This window comes from Amphibalanus amphitrite, unplaced genomic scaffold (genome assembly GCF_019059575.1).
Source record: "Amphibalanus amphitrite isolate SeventyFive unplaced genomic scaffold, NRLGWU_Aamphi_draft 000061F_arrow, whole genome shotgun sequence".
In the NCBI taxonomy this organism is placed as follows: domain Eukaryota; kingdom Metazoa; phylum Arthropoda; class Thecostraca; order Balanomorpha; family Balanidae; genus Amphibalanus; species Amphibalanus amphitrite.
Window position 1 is genome coordinate 1,343,034 of NW_024881557.1, and position 24,521 is coordinate 1,367,554.

At 48.3% G+C, this 24,521-nt stretch overlaps 1 protein-coding gene across 7 annotated transcripts; it reads right to left on the reverse strand.

Annotated features, from left to right (window-relative positions):
* Positions 1 to 5: 5 nt before the first annotated feature.
* Positions 6 to 24,005, reverse strand: LOC122378523 (phosphatidylinositol glycan anchor biosynthesis class U protein-like). 7 transcript variants are annotated; one of them, XM_043359662.1, is made up of 8 exons: positions 23,962 to 24,005; positions 4,157 to 4,280; positions 3,608 to 3,807; positions 3,105 to 3,279; positions 2,313 to 2,529; positions 1,978 to 2,115; positions 1,318 to 1,591; positions 6 to 914 (listed from the first exon to the last, which is right to left on the reverse strand). In XM_043359662.1, exons 2-8 carry the CDS (start codon positions 4,278 to 4,280, stop codon positions 804 to 806), a joined length of 1,239 nt encoding a protein of 412 aa, XP_043215597.1. In that variant the 5' UTR covers positions 23,962 to 24,005; the 3' UTR covers positions 6 to 803. The 7 variants fall into 7 exon arrangements, with proteins under 7 accessions (XP_043215597.1, XP_043215596.1, XP_043215605.1 ...); XM_043359661.1 differs by lacking the exon at positions 23,962 to 24,005 and adding an exon at positions 5,971 to 6,024; XM_043359670.1 differs by lacking the exon at positions 23,962 to 24,005 and adding an exon at positions 5,887 to 5,982.
* Between the last annotated feature and the right edge of the window lie 516 nt (positions 24,006 to 24,521).

Sequence of the window (24,521 nt, forward strand, 5' to 3'; positions counted from 1 at the left end):
GCGAACGCTGTTGGCGACAGGTATTTATTACCCGTGCCATACAAACAGACACAATGGTGACATGATGGAGGTACGATGGCGACGGGAGAACAAGTGACGGCGGCGTCGCGTGACAAATATGCGGCAAACGTGACTGCAGTTCGCGACGACTACCGTACGTGATGATTGAAACAAACAAAGTGACTGACTGACAAAACCGCGCAGCGGAATGACCACGTAACTCTGCCGGGAGCAGCATCAGGCATGGGCTTCACTGGACTCGCGAGATACGTCGGCATCTCAGTTGAAGAATCGCACTGACTAGCGGTACCGCAATTAATTATATGCAGGACTCACTAGAAAATGAGCTACGCGAACCCCCGAATCTCAGCTTAGCCGTCCGTGCCATTTAGCCTTAGCTTCCAGTCAGCAGCAGCGGGCTGGACTAAATCACGGATCACACTCACAACCTTGCTGCACTTTGCAACGGACCCAACAGCAGTGGTCCATTCTGGAAAATGCCGCGCCGTTTGACAAACAGCGACCCGGTGCATTGTGCTTGACTCTTTTCACTGACATCACTGGACCTCACGTCACTGATCATGACGTCAATGGTCGTCAATGGTCGTTAATGGTCATCGCGTCATTGGTGACCGCTGGTCATGACATCACTGGTCATAACCAGTGACAGACTGGGCAGCCGGTACTACCGGCCGAACACAGGCAGTGTCTTCCTGTGTTCGCGCACTGGACAGCGGAGACGACCGACCGGGCAGCAGCTGGAGCGCCTCACAGCCCTACCCTGTGTCTTTGTGTGCGTGAGATCAACAGAGAACGAGCTTGGCCGGCTTTCCTTCCACCTCTTTGGCGGTGCCGTGGGTGAGCACGTGGTCCCGCTTCAGCTGAGCGAACAGCAGATCTGTCACCAGGAAAATCTGTCGAGAGCGGGAGGACGTCAGTCACCGGGCTAACCCGAACGAGTTTTACTTTGGGGTTTGGTGGTTTGGATTGCAACAGCGACAGCATATAAACAGAAAAAGTGGCCCAACGGTCACCAGAACCAGTCAATTCCATCCCATCTAAAACTGACAACAGTACCGATACCAGGTAAAAAGTTATCACAAGATCGACTGTCATTTGAAGGCATGAAAATGGAGGAGGCTGGTGTCATGGATGCTACCAGAAAAGCAGGACAAAAAAAGCCTTCGATCATTTCCACATCGGCCACCCCAGGCTGATCTATCAAAAAGTAAATGATAAACCACTCTCCAACACGCTCAGTCACCAAACCCCGGCGTCACATCGCCCTATCTCCCAGTTGCGCCACTTTCGGCTCACCTGCGCCGCGTTGTAGGCCAGTGTGACGGCGAAGAAGAAGTTGGCGTTGGCTGAGCCGGCGTGGATCCACAGGGTCCACATGACGGGCGCCAGCACCATCACAGACGCGTAGAAGCACGTGACGACGAAGCCGTAGCGCGCATGCGGCGCCAGGGGCCGCCAGAGCGGCAGCAGGGCTAGGTAGAGGCCGGCCTCGGCTACACTCGGGTACGACTTGAACGTCACCATGAGCACGAGTAGGGCGAACATGACCAGCACGGGCTGGCCGCGGAACCTGGGTGGAGTCGAGACGGGTATGGGTAACGCTCGCGACGGACGTAACCGCAACGGTACCATGTACCTGATCATGGGTCTCCTTCAAACGCGCAGACGCGATAGTTTGCGAAACTCTACGTTTATGTCGCAATAATTATTTGCCAAGCAACAGTCACGGATACATGAGCATTGAACAATGTGCAACGAGCCAGCGCAATACTACCCACGGCCATGTATCACCACCCTCCCTTTCGTTCATATGGCGACCATTTATATTTTATTTAACTACATTTGATGAGACGAATGTTATCGTTCTGTTTTATAAATCGGCATCAACATATCACAGCCTGAGCCTTGAACCATGTGGGAACGCACATATCACGAAGGAAGCCCTGGACCACTTACCGCAGTGTTAGTGGCACCGCGTATATGAACGCGTTGATCTGGAATGTGGCAATGAAGAGCGACTCAAAGTGCTGGAACATCTCGGTGAAGAAGTACCAGAAGAGGCCAACGTTCGGCGACAGGTCCCACGTCCATAGACTGTCAGGGGAGCGGTTCATGGGGTCACGGGCATGAAACACGATCATGAAACTAATCCACGGGCATGAATCTCTAAGTTGGTGCAGTGTGCACATTAACCAACATAAGCAAGACGTCGAGTCGAAGGTCTGAACTTTCAACCACCCACCCCACCTCCCATATCCTCTCCACGACCTCCCGGCGGCAGCTGTACGTACATGAAGCCGTAGGTGGACCGGAGGAAGCTCCAGTCGCCCAGGGCGTGGGCCGAGAGCAGCAGCAGGCCGGCCCAGCAGCCAGCGGCCAGCAGGGCAGCCAGCAGGCGGCTGCGGCCGGCGGCGCCGACAGCTGCCAGCAGTGGCGCCAGCAGCACCACCGGGTACAGGTCCAGGTAGCAGCTGACCGACAGACTGCACAGGCACACCCACCAGCGCTCTGGGGCGGCAGATGGGCCACGGGTCACATACCACAACTACCAGCGCACCCACCAGCACGCCTACCAGCGCTCTGGGGCGCCGGGCGGGCGACGGGTCACGTCGGCAAACGACACATAATTGCGTTGTGAACACAGTCAACACTGAACACGGCCAACAGTCAACCGCATGGGTGATAACGTCTCGGTGCTTTTTCACACCGACTGACATACTAGCTCTATTTAAACCGCTTTCGGTTAGGAGCATAAATTTTATTATGATCTTTGGAATACTGAGAATTCCCAAACTCCAAAAACATTCAAGGACATTCGTCGGATGTCAGTAAACATTCCACACGTCCGTCAGCCCCGTTCGCCCCGCCATCTCCCCTCGTCCCAGCTCCCCTGTGGTCCCCCAAGTCCTCCATTGACTGGATCTGTTTCTCCCCCGCCCCTCCACTGACTGTACCCTATCCCTCTCGACCTGTCTTCCACTGACTCAGATCCCGTTTCTCACCAAGTCCCTGACCCTCACTGACCGGACCCTTGTCCCTCCCCTGCCCTTACCTGACCGGACTCGTCCCTCCCGCCAACTGACCAGTAACGGCCGCGTAGAAGACTAGCACCAGCGGCAGCTGGTGGAGCCCGGCCGTACTGAGCGCAGCGCAGCTCACCGCCGTACACGGGTTAAACAGGTACACAGCGGCCACGATCAGCGGCACGGGGGACGGAGAGGAGGGTGGAGCGGCGCCGGAACGGACAGCTGGCTTCTCCTGTAACAGGGACATGATGGTCATTTCACCAGGGATGTGTCACACTGTCAGTGTGTAGGTGAATGTGATTTGATTTTTGCATGTGTGCTCTTCAAGATAGTGGTTTGTGGTGGAATGAAATTACACTGAACAAAGAGTATTATGGTGTTAAGAATAGCTACACATTTTTCAAGTACATTGAGCCTTGACACATATCATACAGAACATAGGTGAGAACAGCATTCACTGACAATTATGTTGCAATCAGTATAGTAAGAAAAGATAAGGAATCATAAGGAAGATGAGTAAAACATGTTTTTCCTTTTTACATGACAGAGCATGAGCTTACCTGTTTCTGAACAAATTTCTCAGCTGTCCTCTTGAGAATGTGAGCAGTGAGTAGATCTACCAAGATGAAGAAGGCAGGTACAATGCCAGCAAAGTTTTGCAGAAGGAGGTTGTACAGCAGTAAGGTTAATGGTGGCTCATGGACCATGTCACCTTCGTAGGGGGATATATCTTGTCCCATCAGGTATGATCCCTCAGTCACTGAAAGAAGAAATACATTTCAACTTCAGTTCATGAAGAACAGTCCTGCAGATACAGGAAATCAAATAAGTACCTGTTTTCTGACATGCTTCATTGATTATTCTTTGGTCAAAGTACTGGTAGCTTATGCTTGAGGTTAGATGTTGGTGCTCGGTAGATGTTAAGTTAGATTAAGTGAGGTAGATAACCTCTTCCAGTACTCCTTTAACATGTTCAAAAGCTTTTCAAATTACAAATAGAATGCAGCAATACAATTTTTATTCTATGATCTAATTCACAAATATTTTAGTTTGCATCTGAAATCAATCAACAACCTTAAAAAATCGTCAAAGTATTGTCCTAATCTCACCTCTCTTCCATGATGACACTGGAGTGGAAAATATTGTGCCATCACAAAGATTCTTGAAGAAGTCATTGTGCATCAAATAAAGTCTGACAAAAGCTCCTCCAATCAAAAGAAGTGGCTCCATCATCTGAAAGGTTAACAGCAGAGGGCTGTTCACGGACCCTGTGTGCCACCGCGTCCCTACGTCAGCCTTCCGTCACCGCACACAGCGACCGCTGTGGCCGGTCCGGACCGGCCACAGGGGACCGTCCACCGCACGCAGCCGTGACGTCATAACCACCTACCCATCCCCTACCCCCACGCCTGCTGCACAGTGCACACACTGGCACGACATACACCGCACTCAGCAGTTTGCGGTGTCCGTGAACTGCCCTCTGATCAACATTTTGTGCTGAAAATGTTGGCAAAAACACCATCAAAATAATATTTGGTAGTAACATGGAAGACGTCACTGTCTACTACATATGTCAAGACTAATAGAAAAAAATACAATGAAAGCTGAAACCCATTGGCATCTTAATCCCCTATGCAACTTACAAACAAATTTTGATCAGACAAACAACATTGAATTTATTTCCTGAAGGCTGCCTTTGGACTTCCCCAGTCCCTGCAAATCCTTTGAATTCCACTCAGTCCCTCTAACCAGTTCTCATAAAAATTCCCTCACTCCTCCACGCTTCTGCTGATCCAACAATCACTGCCAATATTCTCCTCCCTCGGCCTCATCAGAACATCAACATGAGTTGGATTTTGGGAGGAGTCTGAAGAAGACAAACATTGATATTGGTGCAAACACCAACTGTTTAGAAGCAACATGTAAACTGACAATGTGTCAGTGTATTGAAGAAAGGTATGTTCATTGTGATTTGAACCATAACACGTAAAAAAAACATGTAATGTGAATATTGCCTGTTGAGACATCTGGCTATTGCAATTCGAACTGCTGTAAGGGGAACAAGTAAAATTATTATATTCCCTTGTGATTGCCAAAGGTCTCCTAGCTCTAGAGCTTTGGTCTAGACTGCAGCCTACCCATAAGTACTTATCATTTGTCACCAAATGCTTGAACCAAATGTTTTAAGCTAAGGCATGACAATTAATCATTCTCCTTGCACCATAAATAAGCTCATGACTGTTGCGTACATACTACATATACATGCACATCAATATACAAAATGCATACATTACCTATGCCAAGGCTATACAAAACCTTTTATGTCCCCTACCCTACATGTATTATGCCTCGTAAGTCATAACCTTATCAACTTGTGCACTGTTTGACTTAAACACTTCAACTTCGCGGCAGCCAAGGCAGTACATCAATATGTGGCTGCCAGTGGCGGCTATGTTTTAGGGCCTTGGTGGCAGCTGCCAGCTGTTCACACTAGCAGGACTAGGGAGAGCCAAGAGGTGTCCTGACTTAGCGCGTACTGCGTATTTGGAGATTGAGATGAAATCGCAACACAAATGGATTAAGGAGACTCTTTCCTCAATACCACTCCTAATTCTTGTAGGTATGACCAAGGTACGAGGTTGTCGTAGATTCTTTTCTAATTTCTAATTTGTTAAATGTGACTAGCTTGGTTACTAATTTTTGTTGGTTACTTAAGGATTTGCTAGGGATTACGGCTTGGTTGGTTGGCTTGGTGGAGAGAAAATTTTACAATAGTAAATTTAGTACAATAGTAAATAAAATTACAATAGTAAACCAATTGTAAATTTTACAATTTTACAATTGGTGGATGCGCTGCCCGAAGGGCGGTGTTTCACGGGCTGCTGCTACCACGCTGCTATCAAATTGCGCGAGCTGACGTCACACTTGTGGTAGTGTTGGAGCGGGTGAGTATTGAAGCATCCAAGAGCGCAGGCGTATATTCGAATGCAGTATGAGTAGAGCATGGGTCCCGAAAAATTCTTCAGAAACTAGAGAAATTCTCGCGGGGCAGGACGTCTGTCAAACTAGCAGCGAGCAGCGAGCAGCGAGTCCAGCAGCGAGAAACGGGCCATCCTGATTTAGCTGGAAATTTGCTCACAGAGCCTTCTCAGCACGCTGATTCCGAAAATCATGGTCTCTTGGGTGGGAATCTTTACCGTTCTCGAGATAGAACCCTCTAAAGTTTTCGACACCCATGACCGGGCCATCCCGATTTGGCTGAAAATTGGCTCACAGAGCCTTCTCAGTTCTCAGCACGCTGACTCCGAAAATCATGGTCTCTAGAGTGGGAATCTTTACCGTTCTCGAGATAGAACCCTCTATAGTTCTTACCACCCATGACCGGGCCATCCCGATTTGGCTGAAAATTTGCTCATAGAGCCTTCTCAGCACGCTGATTCCGAAAATCATGGTCTCTAGGGTGGGAATCTTTACCGTTCTCGAGATAGAATCCTCTAAAGCTCTTACCACCCATGACCGGGCCATCCCGATTTGGCTAAAAATTGGCTCACAGAGCCTTCTCAGCACGCTGATTCCGAAAATCATGGTCTCTAAGGTGGGAATCTTTACCGTTCTCGAGATAGAACCCTCTAAAGTTTTCGACACCCATGACCGGGCCATCCCGATTTGGCTGAAAATTGGCTCACAGAGCATTCTCAGCACGCTGACTCCGAAAATCATGGTCTCTAGAGTGGGAATCTTTACTGTTCTCGAGATAGAACCCTCTATAGTTCTTACCACCCATGACTGGGCCATCCCGATTTGGCTGAAAATTTGCTCACAGAGCCTTCTCAGCACGCTGATTCCGAAAATCATGGTCTCTAGGGTGGGAATCTTTACCGTTCTCGAGATAGAACCCTCTAAAGCTCTTACCACCCATGACCGGGCCATCCCGATTTGGCTAAAAATTGGCTCACAGAGCCTTAGTTCTCAGCACGCTGATGCCGAAAATCATGGTCTCTAGGGTGGGAATCTTTACCGTTCTCGAGATAGAACCCTTTTTTTCGGCACCCTTTTTTTTCAAGTTTTCGGCACCAAAGACCGGGCCATCCCGATTTGACTGAAAATTGGCTCACAGAGCCTTCTCAGCAAGCTGATTCCGAAAATCATGGTCTCTAGGGTGAGAATCTTTACCGTTCTCGAGATAGAACCCTCTAAATTTCTTACCACCCATGACCGGGCCATCCCGATTTGGCTGAAAATTTGCTCACAGATCCTTCTCAGTTCTCATGGTGTGTCAAAAGTGGAAATAGCCGGTGCGCCGTCTGGCAACCCGGCAGCCCGCCGCCATAGGGAAATTCATGCTTTTTGTCGCTTTTTCGCTCCCTATGAGTCACTTGATCTTATTAGAGCTTAACTAGGAACGAGGCGGGTCACATGGACGTATTCGGGAGCCGAATACGGTGTTTTGGAGCCAATACCTGGGAAACCCTGCCCGCCCAATGCGAGTTTTTAAGAGTCTGCATGCCCAAATTAACATTGAGCGCGGCCGTTTTCGGTCGGTTTTCCCCGACCTTGTGACGAAATCGCCTTATTTATTCAACCAGGGTGGGCTAATTCGCTTAACTAGGAATGAGGCGTTGAAGAGAATTATTCAAGGAATAGAGCTGTGCAAAAATATTTTTTGTATTGTTAAAACTGTATCCGCCCTCGAACGATAAACATTGTTGACCCATCAGAAACACATCACCTGGAATGCGTTTGGACTTGGCTGGATCTAATATTAGCGAGTATCTGCTAATGCAGTTTCTTGGCTTACATAGTACGCACACAAGCATACATACTTCCTGCCCTTGGTTATTCCTCACTTGAATGAAAATTTTACTATAATAACTATTCCAAGCAGTTAACAGGTTTTAGTGCAGTGCCAATTCGGAACCGTTCAGCGCCGCCAGTCTCCCAGGCGGCGCGTAACGGCTGCCGCCGGCGCGGCCGCCGCGCCGCCTTTCTGGCAGGTTGTTTGACTTCATATCTCTGTTTCTAGAAAAGTTGTGGACCGATTTACTTGATTCTTGCATGAAAAGATCCGCCATTCAATTCTTAGCAGATAACGAAAATTTGACGTCGATTGCACGATCCGCTGCCCATATTGTGGTACTGCCATCTATTGACAAGGCTGGCGAACTAAAGCCGGGCGGCTATTTCCACTTTTGACACACCATGTAGCACGCTGATTCCGAAAATCATGGTCTCTAGGGTGGGAATCTTAACCGTTCTCGAGATAGAAACCTCTAAAATTTTCGACACCCATGACCAAGCCATCCCGATTTGGCTGAAAATTGGCTCACAGAGCCTTCTCAGCACGCTGATTCCGAAAATCATGGTCTCTAGGGTGGGAATCTTTACCGTTCTCGAGATAGAACCCTCTAAAATTCTTACCACCCATGACCGGGCCATCCCGATTTGGCTGAAAATTTGCTCACAGAGCCTTCTCAGCACGCTGATTCCGAAAATCATGGTCTCTAGGGTGGGAATCTTCACCGTTCTCGAGATAGAATGCTCTAAAGTTTTCGACACCAAAGACCGGGCCATCCCGATTTGGCTGAAAATTTGCTCACAGAGCCTTCTAAGCACGCTGATTCCGAAAATCATAGCCTCTAGGGTGGGAATCTTAACCCTTCTGGAGATAGAACCCTCTCTCTAAAGTTTTCGACACCCATGACCAGGCCATCCTGATTTGGTTGAAAATTTTCTCACAGAGCCTTCTCAGCACGCTGCGGCTGATTCCGAAAATCATGGTCTGTCAAATCGACCGGGCCATCCCAGTCAAATCGGGATGGCCCGGTCATAGGTGGTAAGAGCTTTAGAGGGTTCTATCTCGAGAACGGTAGATTTCCACCCTAGAGACCACGATTTTCGGAGTCAGCGTGCTGAGAAGGCTCTGTGAGCCAATTTTCAGCCAAATCGGGATGGCCCGGTCATGGGTGTCGAAAATTTTAGAGGTTTCTATCTCGAGAACGGTTAAGATTCCCACCCTAGAGACCATGATTTTCGGAATCAGCGTGCTGAGAAGGCTCTGTGAGTGAGCCAATTTTTAGCCAAATCGGGATGGCCCGGTCATGGGTGGTAAGAAAATTAGAGGTTCTATCTCGAGAACGGTAAAGATTCTTACCCTAGAGACCATGATTTTCGGAATCAGCTTGCTGAGAAGGCTCTGTGAGCCAATTTTCAGTCACATCGGGATGGCCCGGTCTTTGGTGCCGAAAACTTTAGAGGGTTCTATCTCGAGAACGGTTAAGATTCCCACCTTAGAGACCATGATTTTCGGAATCAGCGTGCTAAGAAGGCTCTGTGAGCCAATGTTTAGCCAAATCGGGATGTCCCGGTCATTGGTGGTAAGAGCTTTAGAGGGTTCTATCTCGAGAACGGTAAAGATTCCCACCCTAGAGACCATGATTTTCGGAATCAGCGTGCTGAGAAGGCTCTGTGAGCAAATTTTCAGCCAAATCGGGATGGCCCGGTCATGGGTGGTAAGAACTATAGAGGGTTCTATCTCGAGAACAGTAAAGATTCCCACTCTAGATACAATGATTTTCGGAGTCAGCGTGCCGAGAAGGCTCTGTGAGCCAATTTTCAGCCAAATCGGGATGGCCCGGTCATGGGTGTCGAAAACTTTAGAGGGTTCTATCTCGAGAACGGTAAAGATTCCCACCTTAGAGACCATGATTTTCGGAATCAGCGTGCTGAGAAGGCTCTGTGAGCCAATTTTTAGCCAAATCGGGATGGCCCGGTCACGGGTGGTAAGAGCTTTAGAGGATTCTATCTCGAGAACGGTAAAGATTCCCACCCTAGAGACCATGTTTTTCGGAATCAGCGTGCTGAGAAGGCTCTGTGAGCAAATTTTCAGCCAAATCAGGATGGCCCGGTCATGGGTGGTAAGAACTATAGAGGGTTCTATCTCGAGAACGGTAAAGATTCCCACTCTAGAGACCATGATTTTCGGAGTCAGCGTGCTGAGAAGGCTCTGTGAGCCAATTTTCAGCCAAATCGGGATGGCCCGGTCATGGGTGTCGAAAACTTTAGAGGGTTCTATCTCGAGAACGGTAAAGATTCCCACCCAAGAGACCATGATTTTCGGAATCAGCGTGCTGAGAAGGCTCTGTGAGCAAATTTCCAGCTAAATCGGGATGGCCCGTTTCTCGCTGCTGGACTCGCTGCTCGCTGCTCGCTGCTAGTTTGACAGACGTCCTGCCCCGCGAGAATTTCTCTAGTTTCTGAAGAATTTTTCGGGACCCATGCTCTACTCATACTGCATTCGAATATACGCAGAGCGCAGCATCCAAGGGACGCAACATCCAAAACCTTAGCATCCAGCGATCAAAACGTCCAAATAACATCCAAAACCGACCCCTTAGGGATGATTCAGAGCATCCAAGAGCGAAACATCCAAAACTGCAACATCCAGGACCACAGCATCCAAAATCGTATCATCCAAATTGGCAGCAACCAAGGACGAGGAATTGCAGCATCCAACAGTGAAACATCCAAGGGTGCAGCATCCAAAACCGTATCATCCAAAAAACATTTTTGGCACCGCAGCATCCAAGACCGTATCATCCAAAATAGTGACATCTGTTGTACAAGCTGTAAACTATTAGTTCAATGGCTGTCCGATAGGTGGTGGCACGTACGGTTCATAAGTGACGGAATTGTATGACATCACTGAGTCTCTATACAGTGGCATCCCTATAATGACCTTACATCCTCAAGACGGAGGTGTGTAGCTGCTGGTAGCGACATCGCTGCGATACCTCTACAAACCTGACATATGACATGAAGACGCATTGCAGCGTATCCAAGCGCGACACGTATGTAGGTAGGCTGAGCCGCTGAAGTGTCGATAATGGAGACCGATACCGAAGGTGGGTTTATTAATTGCCCTTTGTTTTCACACCAGAAGTGCCTAATAAGTCGTGAAGTGTCCACTAATACTATCCCCGTAACCAAGCCTCCGCAAGGATCTTCATCTCACCGTCAGATCGCGCTTATCATCGTCAGCTCCTCCCGTTCCTTCACAGTTAACCTTTTTCCTGTCCTATGTGATATATTCCATGTTCCAGAGGGCAAAAAATATAAAAATAGCCGTTTATACCAGGGGTGCGGAGCCGGAGCCGGAGCAGCCGGAGCCGGCATATTTTGCCCAGAGCCGGAGCCGGAGCCGTAAAACAATATAGCCCGGAGCCGGAACCGGAGCCGGAACCGTCAAAAAACGGGGTGACTCCGGCTCTTTTTTTAAGAAGAAAAAATTATTGACCTAGTTCGGTTTGACAGTGCAAGGCCATGTGGTATTCACTATTCAAATTAGCCTTGTTATGCAAATACAGAGGCAACGTGTACCAATCCAATTTCAATCGCCCTTTCTCTTCCACCCGTAGGTATTTAATTAATCGCATAGGGGATGTACCTACTGAGAAGGAGCCGGAGCCGCCGGAGCCGGACCATTTTACTCGGAACCGGAGCCGGAGCCGGACCGTCTGAAATTTCCACGGCTCCGCATCCCTGGTTTATACGAAAAAAGTTTTAGGTAACAGATTTTGACTGAAGGGAGCCACGACATTACTTTTACCAGCAACGTGTTCCCCTCGTCGAGTCGCGTCGAATGAAATTCGGACTTCTAAGGTCATTTGGAAAATTTGACCTCGGGTCAGGGCATGGCCTGACCGGAAAGGGTCATGCTGCATATCAGTTGATCCGTATCGCCGAGTTGAACACATCTGACATGTTTTTACCGCTCTAGCACGTCTGTCGTCTCTTATATCAATTCAAAAGAAATAGTTTAAAAAAAAACTGCTGGTGACCCTTCATGACCTGAGATAACCTCAGGGTCACACAAAGGGGTAACGGGTGCAATATTCGGGTGTGTCATGTTTTCCAATAAACCGATGTTTGAGAGTGTTTATAGATAGCATGGGCGTCGAAAGCGGGGGGACGGGGGACGCCCCCCCCCCCCGCCGGCAGTCGATGAATCCGGGGGGACGTCCCCTAAAAAAAATCGGCCATAAAGGATTTCAAAAGTGACTATTTGCAACGGTCATTCAATATGGAGTCATGTAAACAGAAATAAACCATTTTTAAAAGAATACCTACTGATGCTGGTCAGTTCGATGGTACAACTGAGAACTCAGACACTTCAGCGGCTCAGGTACAGCCCACCGCTAAAGTAATGTAGGGTTTTACCAATCTCAACGGTTGGCTTTGACTGGCGATTGTTTAATGCGGAGTGATCGAAAAGAAGATGTCAATAGCTAAAGTTGCAGCTGCAAGGGTGACGATACATATACCTAAGCTACATTCAAAGTTTCTTTGTACTCTGGCTAATCGTTCCTAAGCTTCATAAGCAGAACATACTCATGACTGAAACCCCACATTACTTCTGCTGTGGACTGTACACCCACCAAAGGCTGAAGTTCGGTCCTCTGGGTGGGGTGACAGCTGCATAAGCCACACATTCGAATATTCACAATACTCAAGCACTTCTAAACGGCCATCCTCCCGTGCTAGGCAAAACGACAGCCGAAGGGGCTCACCAGTTCACCATGACCTTAGAGTACCTGATGCTGGTGTGAGAGGTCAGAGGACCTCGCCACGGTCTGGGATTTTTTTTTATTGGGTTAGGACTTTTCGGTCTGACGAGACCATTTCAGAGCCGGAAGGAGATGGGAATTAGGGGGAGGGGGAGGGGGGGGGGGACATTTGGTCTGGGCGAGCACCCTGATGAGTCGACGAGGCTGAGCCCGTCCAGAGGGGCAGGCCGACCAGCACCCCAAGCACACACCAGTCACCGCACCCGGTTACGGTCGTGCTCTTATCGGGGGTTCCCGCATGGGATAAAGTTGCCCGTCCAGCCCGGAACAAGGAGTTGAGGCGTGGAGGAGAGGGATTTGACTGTCCTGAGGATAGAAATGACGGAACGGTGTGTGGTATGAGAGGGTCCAGGAGGTTTGAATACTCAGTGTGGGCCTATATTGGTCTGACCTCTTTACTGATACAACCACCGTCCACCAGTCACAACGGTCAACAGAACCTACAGCTCTTATCCCACCTGCCCACGATCGGCTAAAACGGCTTCATAAATTTCGACTAACCAGTTAAGAGCAATGAGCATGACTTCAAGCCAGAGAATGTCGACTCTGACTTCGGAGTCGAAGTACAAACGACTTCGGTGACTCCAGCTCCGACTCTGGCCAGAGCTGTCAAGTCAAGCTGACGAGCTGTCAAGCTCCGGCTCCGATCCCGCAGTCCTGCACTTGCACTACACAAAATTACAAACTTCTAGGAAATAAGTTATACGGTTAAAGGACCACATTTTTTAGAGGGCTATTTGACTTTGTGACCAGACCTTAGTTAAGTGTCAAGGAGCGGACCTTAGTTAAGGAGCGGGTTGGATGCCATGCCACATTTCGAGTCGGGAGACGTCACTGCAGACTTCGAAGCTCCAAAATGACTTTATTAAGCGGATTGATAAACTATGGATATCTATGGAGAAAATCCGGGAACAGCTCAAGCCAGTAGCGGCGGAACACCTTCAATTAAGGGGGGGGGGGGCACTGCCGACTTTAGGTCCCATTCTTTTCATGCGTCGCCTATAGGGCTCATGTTAAAATGCCAAAATCAAAAGGGGACACGGTGCCCCGGTGCCCTCCCCGTTCCGCCGCCTATGGCTCAAGCGGCCACAATAAGCGGCTGGATTTATTATTCGAGGATTTATTAAGCAGATTCCACTGTACAGCATTAAAAAATAAGTCCACTGCAGGCCTGCGTTGCTAATGGGTAGGTACATCGAATAATGACTATTTGCTTAGTTTTGATATGGCCCGAGTTTTGATATGGCCGTGAGGAAAACATTGGGTTCTAATACCGCCCGGTCGGTATTAGAACTGCCCTACCGGCCGATTACCTACTGACCGGCCCGAATTTATACAGGCCGGCCTTACGGTCATTATTGATACGGGCCGGGCAGCATTAATACGGGCCGAGTTTTCAAACGGACCGTAACGTTAAACATACCAAGTGTTTAGTGTTCTACAAAAAGCAAGACTGTAGAGCTTTTGCGTGTAGATCTTTTGCGCTGATGTTGATATTTTATTATACAGAATAATTATATTTTTAAAAACACTTTGGATTATGGGGCTGCGGATTCCGGCGAGGGGGGGAGGCAGGGCATGTGCAATTGCAGACGTTGAAAATTCCAAGGTGTGCAAACTGCAAACACTAATTTTTGCACATCCACATTTCATTGCGGGCTCATGCGGGCTAATAAGGGCTCTCACAGGCGCTTGCTTGTCTCAGCCCGATGCTCGAGGGCCCCAGCCCGAGCCTGATGGCCCCGCACCGGAACTTTAAGTCCTAAACAGGTACAGTCCACAGCAGAAGTAATGTATGGTTTCAGTCATGGGTATGTTCTGCTTCTGAAGCCTAGGAACGATTAGCCAGACTGCAACGAGACTTTAAATGTAGCTTACATGTATCTTCACCCTTGCAGCTACAACTTTGTCTATTGACGTCTTCTTTTCAATCAGTCCGCATTTAAAAATCGTCGGTCAAAGCCATCCGTTGAGATTGGTAAAACCACACATTAGGTACTTTAGCGGTGGGCTGTACGTGCGGGTGTTATCTTGCAGGTTATCTCAGGGCCCCATGGGCCAGTATCGAAAGGCTCTCGCCGGCTCTTAAGGGCCCCAGCCCCCTTAGGTCTCTTGGGGCCGAAGTCTGAGGGCCCCGCACCGGTACCTAAAAGCCCAGTTATCCCAGCTGGCCCCGCCAGTTTCTAAGGGCCCTCACCGGCTCTGGAGTGGTGAGGATGACCCGGATACCATTTACTGAAATGGATAGGTCATCTGAGGTCAAATATGGTAAAAAGTAGTTTTTCCACGATATAATGGTGCTTAAAACTAGTAAATAGTGTGGTACCAAACTGTCATGACATGTCGATCGCTAGGTGCAAAAAGACCTGCTTGGGTCAAGACAAGACCTGACCTTGACGTGGGTCGAATAGTGAAAGTGACCTACCGACCCGAGGTCTATCAAATACATATTTCGAACCATCTCGACGGAAAAAGGATGGTACAAATTTTATGTCCAACGAGTTCAAAACGATTAAGCTAAAACGGTCGGAGCTTGGGCGGGGAAGCTACCCCGCCTGCCCCCCCCCCCCCATCCCCGTGGCGACGATAATGATTGAAGCCCAGAGGCTTTGCCTGTAACCGTACTAAGTTGAATTATCGGGCTGCAAATGTAGGTACAGGTAATCGGTCGGCTGCCATTAACCCGCGCTGGGGGTGGGGAGGGGGGGGGGACTACAGAGAACTCCCCTCGCTTTTCTGCAACATCTTCTAAACGACTGGGCGTATCCATGCACACGAAACTTGCAGTACCTACTACCTTGAACCTTCGGCTCCATCACTTTGACACCTCGTGTTCCAATGAAAATTTATTCGCTTCTCATAGGTCAACCGGAAATAACGTCAGAGTGACGTCATGTTCGGCCAATTTCGATGCAAAACATTCAGCTACGGTAATCGCTCCCAAGAGCTTAGTTTCTTAACTAAATCATTTTTCTTAAATGATAAAACTCAGAATACATACGGATCTGTAGGGTAAGGTGCCTAATTAGCGACCCCCTTAATTTGAACCGTCATTGCTCACGCTCTATGGGTGCCACTGTATTACTGGCTTGATCTTCGAAGAGATCGTACATTTTGCTATTAAAATCCATTCATTTTCTGCACCAATATCCACTAATTCATTTGCACTGAGCATTTTGGCAAACCATTGCAAAAACGTTAATAGGGAACTCGTCCCGATTAGCGACCACGGTGAGGGTCGCTAATAAGTCTATGGGTTTTCCCATAATAAAAATGGCAAAAAATGCGACGCCTGCAAATTTGCAATATGGTTCCAAACAGGCAACTTATACGCAAAGCACTCAATCATTGGAACAGGAGCGTTTGTCCAACACCTTTATGAAGGTGAAAACTGATCACGTGATGCACCAAAGGCAAAAATAAGGCGAAAACCCATATATCGCGGGCTATCTCGCATGATATTCGAGGCCCGCCCTGGATTCGGCATCGGCACCCCTGCAGTCGGTGACGACAGTTGGTATCACCCGCCACACATCGCAAACTTCAGCAACACCTCATTTTAATTTCTGTCTGTTTCCTTTCTTTCTCTTCTTGAGCTATTTGCGACCGTGTTGGGCGCAAATAGGAAATATGGGTTGCGACACATTTTTGACTACCATGCAGTGCACAGTAACAAGATTCACTACGGGAAAACGGCAATCAATTGGAAAAGGATTGTCGATTTAGAATAAAAAAGGTGCATTATCTTAATGTGCATCGCTTTTCATCAGATAGGGTCCAAATGCACACGTTTTGGATAAGAAACTGGCCATTTTTATCGCAACTCCCCTAAAACGTTCCACCAGAAGCACCAGCAACCGGAAAAGAATTTAGTTTGATAACCAAAGTATGGCAGACCTTTTGACATTGTTTTTACCCCGATTTATCTTCCCAGCTTTTCTGTAGGGAGGTATGTCGCAAATAGGAAAGGGTCGCTAATTAGGCACCTTACCCTTCAGTGGGGGAAGCCGGGGGAAGCCCGGCATAATAAGCTCTTTTTTATTTTTATGACATACCTTGCGTGATGTATAAAATGTTGATACCCTGTTAGCTTGATAAGTTAACTGGCCGTGTTGTCCCAAACACGGTTGCCTGGCCGTGTTGTTTATGTTTTTTTTTTTTAGATTTCACCTCTGTCGATCGTCCCCCCCCCCCCCCAGTCAAAAATCCGTGGCGACGCCCCTGCCTGCAGCCTCAGGCCCTCAACGAATAACTTCTAGTAAAGTTATCCATCAAACCAAATACCATCGACCTCCTAACCTTTCGGTAATGCCACCAGGCGCCAATAGCTAACAGCTCTGTCCGCAATTCATTGCTTTGCTAAGTGCATCTCAGTCGGGGAAACTGTGGTCAAATCTTCCATTTTTAGAAAGCCTTCCATTTTTGGAAGGATTTTCCATATATGGGTACGCATCTTCCAAAAATGGGTACGCTGACGACGTCATCGTACCCAAATATAGAAAATGTTGCGCATATGTTGGAACTTACCGATTTCCGCCGAACATGAGGCAAATGCGACTATCGCCCCTGGTCGCTTTCAATTCGCCATGGTGAAGTGTCCATAATCTAGCGTGGATGCCTAAATCCTAGCGTGGATGTATTTTAGGTAATTTTTCAAAGTAATGAGTCGTGGAAAATTGACAAAAATTTACCGACAAACGATGGTTTTATGAGACTTTATCAAACATTTTGTAAGCAAAAAGCATCAAAAACGAAAAGTAAATATCCTTAAAAGTACTTTAGTGACGGGCCATGCTTGTTCGATACCGCAGACTTTATTTACAGCGCGGAATTGTCTGGACAGAGTGCGGCGGTTTCGGGAGTGTAGTGGCGAGTAAAACATGTATTTGTTGCCGTTTTCTGCATTTATTAGCATATTGCGTGGTTGATTTCAAATTTTTAAGGCTTTTGCCAAACATTTGGGTGGAGGTCTCGTCATTTTTCAATGTTTTTTCCGGAATATGGGACGAATTAAATTGGCGTTGCTGCGCCGTTTTTCGTGTTACTTTCTATCGAAGGAGCATGAATCTTCAATTTATATGAGGAATAGTAAGTTTAATTTAAACCATTTTTGTCAGGGCTATAGCTGTGTTCCTCCTGGTTGGTTATTGACCAGCTGTTTTCTCTTCTGAATTTCTATGTGTCCTCTAGAAGTAGAAAAAGAGAGCAGTGCGCCAGGACACCATGCTATTATATCACTATGTACATGTACATTGACATAGCATGCCTGTATTACCAACACTAGCACTGCTGCTTCTCCTTATATCAATGATCATAAATGGCAAAATCAACTATTAATGTTACACATTTGAAAAGGCTGTAACTTAAATCAAAGAATGTGAATCACAGTTGGGAACACTGAGATTAGACCTTCCAATTTTGGAAGCCTTCCATTTTTGGAAAATGCATACCCATTTATAGAAGGTCCTTCCAAAAATGGAAGGCTTCCAAAAATAGAAGATTTGACCACAGTTTCCCCCACTGATCTGTACCGGCCGAACAACGAGTTGCCACGCGGCGCGCAGCCGGCGCCAAGTGCAGCTGCACCTAGCGAGCGAAGAGCTAGCACGCGGCGCACCGATTTGGCGCGCTTTTGGTTCCCGCGCTTTCTTGCTATTTGGCGGGAGACAGAGTGGCGGCGGCGGCGGCGGCGGCGGGAGCACAGAGCAGCCACCGGCAGTCGGCTCTGGTTGTTAATAAATATAAGCGGGATCCACTGTATAATACCTAGTGGCGTCATATTACCTAGTGACGTCACATCGTGAAGATGTGCCGCTAAACACGACGCATTCGCCACCTGTCAAGCGAGCATAAAACTAATAGTTTATAACAAATATGCCAGGTGGCGCTTTTTAGTCTCTTGAGTGGATCCATCTTTTCTGTATTGTTTTGGATGATACGATTCTGGATGTTGCATGCTTGGATGTTTCGCTCTTGGATGAACCGTCTTTGGATGATACGATTCTCAGATATTCTCGTGCTGCCATTTTGGATGATACGGTTTTGGATTCTGCATCCTTGGATGTTTCGCTCTTGGATGCTCTGAATGCCCCCAAAAGGGCCGATTTTGGATGCTATTTGGAGGTTTTGATCACTGGATGCTGCGGTTTTGGTTGTTGCGTATTTTGGATGCTGCGCTCTTGGATGCTTTAATAGCCCCCCGTTGGAGCAATGGGCCTGTTGATGTCTCCATGGAAACCCAATTTGACAAGTCGTAAAATCGGCGTGCTGCTATCACCGGTGAAACAGGGCCCAGAAATAAAGACGACACAAATGAATGTCCTATCTGCGCTAGTGCTGTCTCAAAACAGTGCTTCCATATGCGAATTGGCTAGCGAAAGAGAAAGGATTTTTTTGCACCTTTGAATCTCTGACGGCGTGTGTAGAGTGGCTTCAGCGCGTCGTTTGGTGACAAAACACAGTGATAAATCACAAATCATTTTGATTAGTTTAGTAATCTTGTGACCAGGGCCCTGTTTCACGGCGGAGCGCTGCAGTGCGCTGCGCGCATCGGCGCGTTGGGTTTCCATGGCATGAGTGTAACTTTGTATACTTTCGAGGTCCCATGTGGGACCCCAGTGCGAACATTTGGGACCCCAATTGTCATTTTGGGACCCCAATAGTAGAGGCCCCCGAGACGCACCAGCTACTTTACAAACGGAGGTCCGATGCTCATATAGAAGGTTCTCTGTATAAATAGGAGGCCCCTTGGACAAATCGGAGGCCCTGTTGGACAAATGGGAGGCTCCCTGGACAAATAAGAGGCCCCCTGAGCAAGTAGGAGGCCCCCTAAACAAGTAGGAGGCCCCATAGACAAGTATTGGACATAGGAGGCCCCCTCTGTACGAATAGGAGGCCCCCTGGGCCTGGACAAATAGGAGGCCCTAGACCTAGACAAACAGGAGGCCCCTTTCACAAAAGGAGGCCCCCCGGACAATTAGGAGCCCCCTGGACAAATAGGAGGCCCCTTTCACAAAAGGAGGCCCCCTGGACAATTAGGAGGCCCCCCTGGACAAATAGGAGGCCCCCTGGACGAATAGAAGGCCCCTGGATAAATAGGAGGCCCTCTGAACAAGAAGGAGGCCCCCTGGATAAAGAGGAGGCCCCCTAAAAATAGGAGCCCTCTGGATAAATAGGAGGCTACTTTAACCAATAGGAGGCCCCCTGGACAAATAGGAGGCCCCCTGAACAAGTAGGAGGCCCGCTGGACAAATAGGAGGGCTCTTGGGCAAATAGGAGGCCCCCTAGGAAAATACCAGCCGCTTGGACAAATAGGAGGCCCCCTGGACAAATAGGAGGCCCCCTGTACAAATAGGGGGCCTCTTGAACAAATAGGAGCCCCCATTGACAAGTAGGAGCTAGAGGCCCTCTGTACGAATAGGAGGCCCCTGAACAATTAGAAGGCTCCCTTAACAAAAAGGAGGCCCTTCAAAAAAGGAGGCCCAAGTAGGAGACCTCTGGACAAATAAGAGGCCCCTGCACGATTATGAGACCCCTGGTCGAATAGAAGACCCCTGGATAAATAGGAGGCCCCTGGACAAATAGGAGGCCCCTGAACACGTAGGAAGCCCCCTGGATAAAGAGGAGGCCCCCTGGAAAATAGAAGCCCCCTGGATAAATAGGGGACCTTCTGGACAAACAGGAGGCCTCCTGGACAAATATGAGGCCCCCTAGACGAATAGGAGGCCACTTGGACAAATAGGAGGCGCCATTAACCTATAGGAGGCCCCCTAGACAAATAGGAGGCCCTCTGTAACAGTATGAGGCTCTCTGTACGTACAAATAGGAGGCCAGCGCTCGACCTGTAGAAGCTTAGCTGTATGTACAAAAAGGAGGCTCTCTGTGCAAGTAGTCGAAGTAGGAGGCTCTCTGTACTGCATGTACCTACAAATAAGAGGCCCCCTGGGCAACTTAGAGGCTAGGTACACAAATCGGAGGTCACCTATAAAAAAGCGGGACTCTGTTGGAATACCTGTTTGAATAAATTGTTTTCCTGATATTCAAATTATTTAATCCTCGCCCGCACATGGGGGGCAGTGGTTGCCACCCCCCCCCCAGGGTTTTTTTCTGTTCTGCACTCAACATTTTGATTGCTAGAAGCCGGATGTTTCGTATAGCTATAGCTGCTTCTCTATCCTTTCTTAGCGTCCATTGAAAATTCCAAGTTTCTGTGGTTATAATTTCGGAGATATGACCTTATTCTTCAGGTGATGTCATAACCCAAGTGACAATTACCCAATATCTTGCGTTGGCTATGGGTCTTATGAGCTTTTGACACCTTGATTTCGGCCTTTTTTGCCAGTCTTACCTCCCACCTATCATGGAACATGTTGTTCGATGATGTGGAGACGCTAGGGTCAGGGTCAACGTCAACCTATGTCATCTAAAAAAATTGCGTTTTAGGCGAGCTGAATTTACTTTCGTGAAGTTTCTTTGACTGTATATTTGGTAAAAGTTTCTCAATTCATGATCTCATGCTATAGGGACACATTCATAATCGGTGCACTTATCAGTATACACACAGACACACACAGACATACAAGCACATATCATTGACCTTGACCTTAGTTCACCTGAAATGACCACAGCCAGCAAAAACCTAGTCGGATAGTGTGACAAAGAGGTTCTTAGCTGGCTTGGCACCACAATACGGCAGCGTCATCGGTATATGATGAGCAGCGCACGTGATATTCCAACGGGCAACGGTGACCCCAAACAGCAACGTTCTTTAATTTGACCTGACCTGGAAGGTCAATGACTGCCTGATGAGGTAAAATTTGGTATCATTGGATTCGTCTCTTCCCAAAAAAATATGTTGCTCTTGACTGCGAAGCTTAAAATTCTGTTTGAATAAATTGTGGTGATGTCGAATAAAATACCTACACAAGCAGCGGGCCAACCCATCATATACCGATGACGCTGCCATATTGGTGCCAAGCCAGCTAGAACAGCTCTTTGTCACACTATCCGACTAATTTGCTGGCTGTGGTCATTTCACGTCAAGTTAGGTCAAGGTCAATGATATGTGCTTGTATGTCTGTGTAGTGTGTATGTCTGTGTATGTACTACTACTGACGTACCCTGGCCCTGACATCTGTACATCGCAGACGGCAGAACATCATGTTCAATGATAGGTGGGAGGTAAGATTGGCAAAAAAAAAAACGACATCAAGGTGCCTCAAAAGCTCACAAGGCCCATAGCCAACGCAAGATATTGGGTATCCGTCATTTAGGTCATGACATGACCTGAAGAACAAGATCATATCTTCAAACCCAAAAGCCACAGAAACTTGAAATTTTCAATGGACGCTGAGAAAAGATAGAAAAGCAGCTATCCAAAAATCAGATTTCTAGCTTAAAAAATGTTCAGTGTAGAGCAGAAAAAACTAACTTGGGGGTGGCAACCCTCCCCCCAGGTGCGGGCTAGGCTAGGGTTCACCCTCACACTTTCTGGGGTCGCTTAGATTCCTTGCGCAATGCTGTGCCGTTAAATTCTTTTTTTTATAATAAAGGCTTTTTGTTTTATTGTCGAAAGTGAAAAAGCCAGAAATTTTCGTCGATTTCGGTCGACGCGGGGGATATTCACATACAATGTCATCCTGCTGGCCTGGATCCATGAGTAAGGTCAGGTGACCTACCATTTCTTTATTAATATTAAAAAAGAATCATGGCATCCGGGCTGTGACGAAAAATAAGTGGCCTAAATCCAATGAGAAAACTGGATTTGGGAGTACCCTAGGTTTGCCTTCTGAGCCTCTGGTCCCCCAGTGAAAATTTCTTACGAGGAGGCCCTGACGTGGTTCGTAAATTACCGCTTCCGCAATTGGAGGCCCCTAATTGCTTGGAGGCCCCCACTAAATGGAGGCCCCCTTGGAGGTTTGGGACCCCAATGGTGATGTCAAAGTTTCACCCATGTATCCATGGCAATATCAACAAACTTCCCTCTGACGCTACGCTATGACGTCATCGCAAAACGCTCGCACCCAAGCGCCAGCACCATCAGCACGCTAGCAGCATTTGCACTCAAACCTCTGTTCTCTTTATACTTGGTTCTTTAGGACCTCTGTTCCAAACGCGATTCATCATAAGCTAACGGATCGCACGCAACGTCATTCGAGTGACGTCAGGGGTACGCCTCAGCTCCCAGCGCGCTGCAGCGCGCGCAGCGTCGGGCGGTGAAACAGGGCCCGGGATCTTGTGACCAAAACAATCTGTGATGTGCGTGAGTGGCAGGGCTGCGGAGTGTGATGGGACTTTGGTGACTCCGACTGAGACTCCACCTTCCTAAAATTAGCTCCGACACCGTCACCGACTAGGGGAGAGTGGGGTGGGTTGTATCAGTTTTTACTCCGAGACCCATAACCTCGTAACTATCCGTGATAAACTCATTATTTCCATACTATCCCCTTCCTTGATTCTTCTGCTTTTTTGTGCAAAGTAACTTTTCCGCTACCTCTACCAGTTTTTCTTCTACGGTCTCCCGAATAGAACAATGTTTTTGATACAACTTGCCCCATGGCTTGGGTGAGTTGTATCACATGGTGGGGTAATTTGTATCACTATTTCACGTTTCAGGGAGTGTGCTTCCTACTGGTTTTGAACATAACAACAACATTAAATGGGGTTAATACAATGTATAGGTATGCTCAAAGGCTTCACTTTATTAGACCAAACTTAGGTCAATGCAATCCGAACGAAACATCAACAGACTAGACGCAAAAGTGGCCCGTTAAGAGCAAAGAAGCCAACACATTGTGCCGAAATGGAACGAGCATTGACTAGCTACCTACAAACGCGAGCCAGGGCTTAGCTTTCGCGATCAAAAGCAACATACCCATACATACATACATACATACATGTTACAACATACCCCACCCGGCTCTGATACAACATGTACCTAGCCGCCATCTTGGAAAAACATCCTCGTGCTAAAAAAACAGCGGACAGCTGGAGAAATCCGTTTTCACTCACGCAGCCTTAGAACCTACCCTCACCACCGCTACGGAGATCTTTCAAATTCGTGCACATCTAAATGCCCAGAACACACATTTTCTTGCAACTTATTTTTTTAGAATGACATTAAAAAAACATAAAATCGGCTCTCACCTCGAGACGCGTCCACTCAGCCACAAGACAGAACAGGGAAAGATGGCGCCCGGAAAACCTCGTCGGCTGGTCGTGTCGCGAGCGCCATCCATTGGATAAGTTTGGCACAATTCGCCCTGATACAACTTGGACATGATACAACTCACCCCGCTCTCCCCTACGGAGGGCTGTTCACGGAGGCTGTGTGCGGTCGGACCGCACACAGCCTCCAAGCTCCGCCCACTGCGTCCTTATGTCAGCCTTGCGTCACCGCACACAGCGACCGCTGTGGCCGGTCGGGACTGGCCACAGCGGACCGTCCACCGCACGCAGCCGTGACGTCAGAGCCGCCTACCCATCCCCTACCCCGACGCCTGCTGGACGTACCGCACACACCGCACGCAGCAGTGTGCGGTGCCCGTGAACACCCCTCGGGTAAACTGTGGACTCCGATCGAATCCGACTCTTACTCCGACTCCGCAGCCCTGACTCAGTAGGCCTGCGGGCAGTGGCGGATCCAGGGGGGCAAAATGGGCATTTGCCAATTGCCCCCCCAAACGGCATAATTTTAACATTACGCCTATGGACGATGCATGGAAAGAATCGATAAATTGTTATGGTTTGCCCCCCCCCCCACAAAAAAACTCAGCTGGATCCGCCTCTGCCTGCGGGCCTGACAGGCGTCAGGCAGGCCTACGGACTACGGAGTCTATGAATTTTCGGTGAC